General features: G+C 35.1%; 1 protein-coding gene across 1 annotated transcript in view; it reads left to right on the forward strand.

Moving 5' to 3' along the window:
• ZGRF1 (zinc finger GRF-type containing 1) overlaps positions 1 to 8,967 on the forward strand; it is a 40,376-nt gene extending 31,409 nt beyond the window's left edge. Inside the window, exons 23-26 of the mRNA XM_070948630.1 lie at positions 6,691 to 6,867; positions 7,244 to 7,378; positions 7,761 to 8,022; positions 8,816 to 8,967. Coding sequence (XP_070804731.1) covers positions 6,691 to 6,867; positions 7,244 to 7,378; positions 7,761 to 8,022; positions 8,816 to 8,967 — 726 coding nt within the window. The remainder of the gene's footprint in view (positions 1 to 6,690; positions 6,868 to 7,243; positions 7,379 to 7,760; positions 8,023 to 8,815) is intronic.
• Positions 8,968 to 9,485: the final 518 nt, after the last annotated feature.

A 9,485-nucleotide genomic window follows, 5' to 3' on the forward strand; every position in this document is an offset into this window, starting at 1 on the left:
ACAAGTATATTTTTCACCAGTAACTTATATAAAGTTAGGCTAATAATCTTATTTATATTAGACATGTGATGATATCATGACAGCCCTAAAACTATGAATTAGTATTCCAGTTCATGGCAGCAAGGATTTTATAACTAATTTACATATTTTCTGAAATAATCAGTGTAAAATAAAATGACTGTTCCTTATGACTACTTTTGTGAATTCTTTTCTGTAATGACACAATGGTCTGAAAGTTGTCTCTGATAAAATTCCTAAGCATTTTAAATGATTGTATTTACATTTTTTTTAAATTGCAGTATTTGTCCCATGACACAAAAGGTTTAATATTTTCCTAATGTATATTTTAATAACTATTTGTCTTATTATCCTTATTTTGTTGCATATATTTCTTACAATAAAAAGTCTGGCATAAAAAGAAATCTCAATATGGTATTATTATACAATAAGAGTTTATATGTCAGGCACAAAGAATCGGGATCATTCTTCAAGTTGTAGCATTGACTTGATTTATTCAAATCTATACACAAGACTCTGGTTAACTAACAGCACTAATTTGATGGTAAATAAGGGTCAAAGGGGCGACGGCGGTGATTTTCTAAGACCGCCAGCCCCGCCGCCTGTAGAGCCGCCCCGCGAACGAGGAGCGGCTCGAAAACTCCGAAATCTTGAAGATTGCAGGAGCAGAGACAGCAGGGCACAGGTTGAGCCCCTGTAACCCCCCCAGGGAATTGTTTCTGGGGGTGAAAACAGGAGCGGCTCCCTTCCAACCTGCGGAGACTCCGGGCGGCGTGGGACGATTCTGCCTTCAGCAGAACAAGCCGACAGCAGCAAACTCTTAAAGTGAGAGGAACTAATTCTAACAAATAGCGGAAATACCAACTTGAATCCAGAAACCTGAAAATTGCAAGTATTAGTGCTTTATTGACTTTTTAAATCAAGAGAAAGTGAGCGAGTGAAAGTGATTTGGAAAAAATATGGCGTCCAGCGCTTGAGTTAACGAGCTAGTGAAAGTGAATTTGTGAAGCCTCTCTGCTTTGCTACAAAGTTGAAAAGTTGCTACAAAGTTGTCTTACCTAAAGGAAAACATTTCTTTTTGCTAAAATTTGACTTTGCTTTACTTCAGTTTTATTTGACTAAATTTGGGGGACTTTTTTAGAAGCTTTTGTGGAAGAGGGAAAGGAAAAAGAACTTTCCTCTCTAGAAAAATTAGCCTACGTGGCACAATGGCTTCAAAGAAGCAGGAAGGGAAGGCATCAGGGGGGGGATCCCCCACACACAAACATCAAACGCAACTTCCCCCTGCTCAACAACTACAAACTCAGAAAAAAGAACTTGATGTGGGAGATTTAAAAGACTTTATTGCTAAAACTTTGGATGAAAAATTTCAAGAATCTCAACAGGAAATAGATCATAAACTTCAAAAATCACATGAGGAATTTCTGCAGGAAATTAATGAAGTTAAAGATATGGTGAAGCAGAATCAAAATATGGTGACCAAAAAAATATCAGAAGTGGCGTCTGGCCTGGCAAATTTTATTGGGAAAGTTGATTTTAAAGTTGAAGAACTCAAATTAGAAGTTAATGTTAGGATGAAAGATAATGACTATAAAATTGAAGAAGCTGATAATAAAATGCAGAGAATTGAAGATGAGATTGTCATGATACAATTCCGGGCGATGGAATTTGCCATACGGCTTCGGGGAATTCGAGAGGAGGAGAGACAGGATTTGAGACAAGTTTGCTCTGAAGCCCTGGCTAAGATCTTACAAGTTAACCCTGATTTGGTATTTCACAAAATAGATAAAATTTACAGAGTCAACTCTTGGGTGGCCAGACAAAGACAATTGCCTAGAGATGTGGTCATATACTTTACTGAGAGAGAAATTAGAAATGAAATCCTCCAAAAATCTTTTCACACCTCTGTAGAAGTGGGGGGCTCACGACTTGTAATTTTTAAAGAATTACCTCCTAAAATGCTGAAAGCTAGAAAAGAGTTTGGTTTTCTTGTTAAGGAACTGAAAGACTTACAGATACCCTTCCGGTGGGATGCACCAGCTGGGATAATTTTTAGATATAAGGGAGAAGGATATCGATTGAATACCGTGGAGAAGGCACAACATTTTTATAGTACTATTCTTAAGGAAAGAACACCATCTCCACGTACATCTACAGTTTTGGAGATTAAGGAGAGTGAAGAGAGGCAGTCGGAAGAACAGCCCAAGCAAGAATTAGAAAATGTGCAAGGTGCAGAAGGAGGTTTTCTGAGTGAGCCCTTGCTGGATTCTTCTCCAATTTTGGATTTGATTCAGCTGACTGAAGTTAAAGATCAACGTATAACTAGAGCTCAATCCAAGCTACTTAAACAAAAGCAACAACAACAACAGGAAAGACAAGACAAGATGGCAGCTAAGAGTACCCCACAAGAGAGTGGAGCTATGGGAAGAGCAAGATCGAAGCTTTTGGATGAACTTCAAATATTTTGCTCTGCGCTCCAGAAACAGGCCGATGACCCTTAAGTGTCTATCTTGGAATGTTAATGGGTTGAATTCAGCACAGAAAAGGAAGAAAATATTTACATATTTGAAACAATTTAATAATGATATAATTTGCTTACAAGAAACACATATTACAACTCAAGATCAGAAATATTTGATAAATTCAAAATTAGGAGTGCATTATATATCTTCAACTTCGCAGAAAAAGAATGGTGTGGTTATTTATGTAAATAAAAAATTAACAGCAAAAATTATAGAAGTAGATCAAGATGGTAGGTTTGTAGCAATTGAATTGCTTACAGCAAATGGTCAAATTCTTTTGATTGGAATTTATGCTCCTAACCAACAACAGGATTGTTTTTACAAGATGTTACATACTAAAATATTGCAATGGGACTATAGATCTATTTTATTTATGGGAGACTGGAATGGAGTAATTGATTCTAAATTAGATAAAAAGAGCTTGGCAAAGTCTAGAATTAGACTACCGCAGACTTTTTTTGATATGAAAGAAGATATGGAACTAAAAGATGTTTGGAGAATACATAATCCGAATGAATTGGATTACACTTTTTTTTCTGATAGACATAGATCCTTTTCTAGGATTGATTTTATTCTGTTGTCAAATGATTTACTTATTAAGACAAAAAGAACAAAGATTTTTCCAAGAACTTTGACTGACCATAGCCCTGTATGGATAGAAATTGAGATGGATAAGGTTGAGAGACGTTCTTGGAGATTAAATGAGAACTTGTTTAGATATGAAAAAAATACAATAGAACTTAAAAAGCATTTGAAAGAATTTTTTGAAATAAATTTGAATAAAGGTACCCCAATTGAAATTGTTTGGGACGCTAGTAAAGCTTATATGAGAGGGGTACTTATCTACATGAATTCTAAACACAGACTGTTCCGACAAAAGAAAAGATCTGAGTTGGAAATGGAAATAAAGAATAAGGAACAGTTACTTATTAAAAACCCAACAGATGAAAGAATAAGAAGTGCTATAAAACTTTTGAAAGACCAATTTCAAATGCTTATGGCGGAACAAGTTGCAACAAGTTTACAATACGCAAAGCATAATACATTTTGCAATGCTAATAAACCGGGCAGATGGTTGGCTTACACACTGAGGAAAAAACAAAGTATACGGACTATTGATAGTATTGACATTGGAGGGAAAGAAATTTTTCAACAAAAATTAATTAAAGAAGCTTTTGTGGATTATTATACTAAATTATATGCCAAAGAAGAGGTGCAGAATGGACTTATAGAAAAATATTTAAAGGATAAGAGAATTACAAAAATTACTGATCAACAAAAGGAAAGAATGAATTACCCTATAACAGTGGAGGAGATAATAGCAGCAATTAAGCAGCTAAAAACAGCTAAAGCGCCTGGCACGGATGGTTTGACAGCAGTGTATTACAAAACTTTACAAGCTGAAATGGTGGAACAACTTAGAGATTTATTTTGTAATATTCAACAAGGGGGTAAAATACCCCCATCTTGGACAACTGCTTATATATCTTTGATACCAAAGGAACAAGTTGGTCCTAAAAAACCAGAGAACTACAGACCAATATCTCTTTTGAATACAGACTATAAAATTTATGCGAAGGTATTAGCCAACAGGTTGATGCCAGTAATTCAAAAAGTGATTCATGAGGACCAAGCGGGATTTATTGAGGGCAGATATATGAAGGATAATGTAAGGCAAGTAATAGACTTATTGGAATATCTTGATAAGAATAAACAGATTTCTGCAGTGCTGGTTTTCTTGGATGCGGAGAAAGCCTTTGATAGAGTGGATTGGAACTTTCTACTAAAGACTTTAAAAAAGATGGGCTTTGGGGACCAATTTATACAGGCGATTTCAGCAATTTATCAAGAGCAAAAAGCACAGATTATTATTAATGGAAGTTTGACGACAGAGTTTAAAATTGAAAAAGGAACAAGACAGGGATGTCCGTTGTCCCCACTTTTATTTATATTAACATTGGAAGTCTTGCTAAATATAATACGGGACTCAAAAATCTTGAAAGGTATAGTGATAAGGCAAGAGGATTATAGAATAAAGGCATTTGCAGATGATCTGGTTGTTACCCTATCACAACCAATGGAATCAATAATCCTGATGAACGACATTATACAAGACTATGGTAGAGTTTCAGGTTTTAAACTGAACTCAAAAAAGACTAAAATGATAGTTAAGAATATGACACAAGATCGTAAACATGAGCTTGAAAGGAGGGCAGGTTTTGAAATTGTACCTAAGGTAAAATATCTTGGAATTCAGGTTGCAGAATCAAATATGAAATTGTTTCAAAATAATTACGAGGTGTTGTGGCGAGAGGTTCAGAAAGACATGGAGACCTGGAAAAAGCTGCAACTGTCTTTACTTGGAAGAATAGCAGCAGTTAAGATGAATATTTTGCCAAGATTTCTGTTTTTGTTTCAAATGATTCCGGTGCTTAAAAGTGATAAACAACTGAAAGTCTGGCAGTCTGGTGTGAATAAGTTTGTCTGGAACGAGAAAAAGCCGAGAGTGAAATTGAAAATTATGCAAGATGTTCCAGAAAGAGGAGGCCTTAAACTCCCAAACCTACAGTTATATTATGATGCAGCAGCTTTAACTTTAACAAGTGACTGGTTTGGAAATAAAAAGGCTGGAATATTGAATGCAGAAAGTTTTGATCTTGAATTTGGATGGCATGCTTATTTATTTTATGATGATAAAGTTGATAAAGTATTTAAAAGTCATATACTCAGAGATTCTTTGATGAGAGTTTGGAAGAAGCACCGACTCAAATGGGATTATAAAATACCGCTATGGCTGGATCTTGGTCATACCTTGTGGAATACAAATATAATGTCACTCGGGGGGTTTTTATACAAAGAGGTTCTTTTTACAGATGCGGGCAGATGGCAGCTGAAGACATTGCAGACACTGTTGGACGAAGGGATTAATTTAACCTGGTTACAATATAATCAATTACAAATGAGATGGAAAGAGGACCAAAAAACTGGTATTATGTTGCATGAGGAAGAATTGGTTAGACATATAAGAGAGAAAGGTCCAATGCATATTAAAAGGCTGTATAATGTTTTGTTAGAAAGAGATTCAGAAACGGAATTAGTTAAAGATTGTATGATTAAGTGGGCACAGAATTTTGAAGAACCAGTGATGCTGGAAACTTGGGAAAAAATTTGGGTTCAGAATGTTAAATTTACACAGTCGCAAAACCTGAGAGAAAATTTTTATAAAATGTTTTATAGATGGCATTTAGATCCTAAAAAGTTGTCATGTATGTACCCTAATGTTCAGCCAAAATGTTGGAGATGTGATTGTGTAGATGCTACATATTATCATGTTTGGTGGACCTGTAGGAAAGTTAAGGCTTTTTGGATAAAAATTTGGTGGGTCATGCAGAATGTTTTGAAGAAAAAAAATTCAATTTTCTCCACAATTGTTTTTATTGGGTATAGTTAAGGGTTTTACACGGGGTGAAATAAAACTAATATTGTATATGATAACAGCAGCTAGATTGTTGATAGGTAAATATTGGAAGAATGAAGCTTTGCCTACTATCGAGGAATGGACCTTGAAGATGGCCAGCTTTGCAGAGATGGCTAAGATTTCAGCGTATCTAAAAGATTGTTCACAAGAGACTTACGAATGGGAATGGAAAAGGTGGATAGAATATGTTCAGAACAAATACCAAACCAGAAAGTATCAAATAGCTTTTATTTGAAAATAATGTATTAGAAATATTTTTATGTAAAGAGACAAAGAGGAAAAATTATATAGGGGGAGGGATGGGTTCAGGTTTATATATTAGTGTTATTAGTTATGAGTATGTAATAGGGAAGTCTGGGGGGGGAGGGTTAGGGAGGGTTAGGGTGGATGGGAAGTTTGGGGAGGGAGGTGGGGGGGTGAAAAAAGGGGTGAAAATGTAATTGTAAAACTTTTGCAATAAAAAAAAAAAAAAAAAAAAAAATAAGGGTCAAAGGAATTCAAGAGGGGGGCAGCAATGCAAGGACTCTAAAGTGGTGATGTGCCTAATTTCACCCCTTCTCAGCTCTGTCTGCTATTTTCCTACATTATACTGTATAATTGATAACATTAGTTATTTAACAGTGCTTTCCATTATTTTTGCTGTCTTTCTTTTTCTCCTTGCTATAATCACAGGGATATGCACCTATATTACTTAGAACACAGTATCGTTGTCACCCTGCTATTGCTGCTATAACTAATGAGCTATTTTATGAAGGAATGATGTTGAATGGAATTTCTGAAACAGATCGAAATCCTCTCTTGGACTGGCTGCCAACACTGTGTTTTTATAATGTTAATGGATCAGAACAAGTAAGTATTGCATTAATTGAAGATAATGGTTTAGAATTAAGAAGCTGTGGTTTTCATGTTCTTTTGTAAACCCAATTGTTTAGGACAGAAATTGTAGAAGAGATATCCATGAAGTAATTGTATCCTGAGCATAACATATCCATGAACTTCTCCATTTCATACACTCGTGGCTAAAATAGTTAATCCGTACAAATGAGCTTCTTCCTAGAGTGTGTACCTCTCTCAGTCTCATTTGATTGAGCATTCCAGTAGCAGACCTATGATAAATGTAACTTGATTAAAAGTCTTAAATTAATAGTACTACATTTCATTATTCTACCAAACAATCACATCACTGACTTTTGTCCATTATGTAACTCAAAATCCGTTTTTCTAGATTGAGACAGACAACAGTTTCTACAATATGGCAGAATCGTTTTTCATTGTCAAATTAATACAATCTCTGATTGCCAGCGGAGTAGATGGATCTATGATTGGGGTAATAACTCTCTACAAATCCCAAATGAGCAAGGTATGTTTTAGTCACCAAAACAATTCCAATGGTTTTGGATATCATTAATTTGATGTTTTTCAAACAAAAGACCCTCACCTTCATTATGCTTTAAACTAATTGGGAATTTATCAGAGATTATTCTGTTTAAAATACACTACTAAATAAAAACCAAAAGTTTATAGTTCAGCAATGGGATGGCTTACCTCAATTTTGAATGTACTGCTTCTCCCATAACCATAAATATTTTCATTAATATTTGTGTTTTTTAAGGTTTTTTTTTTATTCAACCTGCTCCAATGGTAGATATTTTAAGAGCATATATCATTACCCATAATTTTATTTTATTCAATGTTATACAAAGTTGTAGACTGTCATGGACTTCATCTGTTTCTCTTTGCAGATCCATAACTTGTTTGGTGCTATACACATGGATGCTGCCCAAATAAAGACTGTCCAGGTGTCTACAGTAGATGCTTTTCAGGGAGCAGAGAAAGAAATAATTGTTTTATCTTGTGTAAGGACGAGACAAGTTGGCTTCATAGATTCAGAAAAGAGAGTGAATGTGGCTCTGACTAGAGGAAAGAGACATTTATTTATAGTAGGAAATCTAAACTGTTTAAGAAAGAACAAATTATGGGGAAGTGTTATTCAGCATTGCACAGGTAAAGTAAAATATTTTAAAATATAAATTACTCATGTATTTATTCATTATACTTAAAGTCTGCCTGTTCTTTGAAATGCAAGAAAGGGAAAAAACCACCCCAATATTATTTTTACAATAGTAATTTTTTGACATAGTCTAATTAGAGAGGGAATTACTGGGCTAAAATTTCCTTCAAGTTTTTTAATCCACCAGACAGAGACTTGACCCAAGCTCTCTTGTCCTCAAGGTGATACCTTTACAACCAGTGGTGGTATTCAACCGGTTCGGGCCGGTTCAGGCAAATCGGCAGTGGAGATTGCGGGTGGGCCTAACCACACGTCCCAGCGCTATGCAGTCCTATTTTGCCACATTTTTGAGGCTGGGCGCATGCACAGAAGGAGCGCGTGTGAGCATAGTGCATGCACGGAAGGCTGGGCGCATGCGTGGAAGGTGCGCACATGCAGCGAACCAGTGGTAAAAATATGTGAAACCCACCTCTGTTTACAACAGTTTACAACTTGGCAGACTGGTGAGGAAGAGGGGATGGTTATATGCAGGCGCATACATGAGCACATGCAACTCCATTTGTGCAAGCGGAGGGCACATGCACCCATCACTCACATAAACAGAGCTGTGCTCATGCACACTTGCCCATCATTTGCATGGCTCGGGGGTTGGGGACCCCTGCTTTACAACTTTAAATTATCTCTCTTTAAAGTCATCACTATATCAAGCAGATCTATCATCTATATAAGCCAGTGTGTTTAAAGTTTAATTGCTAATATATAAATATACTATTCTGCTATTTATAGGGAGAAAAAATGGATTACAACATGCTAACCAATGTGAGCAACAGCTGAATGATATTGTTAAATCTTATTTCGAGAGAAAGATGGAAGAAGAAGCCATCGTGAAAAAGAAAAAATCTAAAAATGAATCAGTTTCTCAAAAAACAAACGCATAAATATACTGAATTATATCAATGATTTCATCTTGAAAATCAAAAATTACAGTTTTTATATTTTTACGTGCCTCCAGTAATACTGTTACATGCATTAATGGTTTTTAAAAGTTTAAATATAATGTAATATAATAAATTAAATATAATAAATAACTTTATAACAAGGTAATTTCTAATGAAAGCTAACTTATTAGGAACTGTACATTTCATGACAACAAACTTTTTCTTTACACACAGCTGTTTTAATTCTTGAACTGCTCTATAAATAACCATGGCATTAAATAAACTCCTATTTAAAATATTTCTCAAGGATTTTTCAATAGGATATAAATGTATTCATAAATAATGGGTTACAGTTTTCACTATTACAATAGATACCTACTTTCTGCAATCAATTTTGTAAGTTCATTAGGAAGAAAGTCCATACTTGCCTTTTTTTTTCCTCTTATAGTTATATCACTTAGTATCACTGTGTTGGGATGGACTCTTTAATCTACTCATTCTTGCTCCTAACTTCAAGC

Source organism: Pituophis catenifer, unplaced genomic scaffold (genome assembly GCF_029215685.1).
Source record: "Pituophis catenifer annectens isolate HBS135680 unplaced genomic scaffold, rPitCat1.0.hap2 SCAF_8, whole genome shotgun sequence".
Taxonomy (NCBI): Eukaryota; Metazoa; Chordata; class Lepidosauria; order Squamata; family Colubridae; genus Pituophis; species Pituophis catenifer.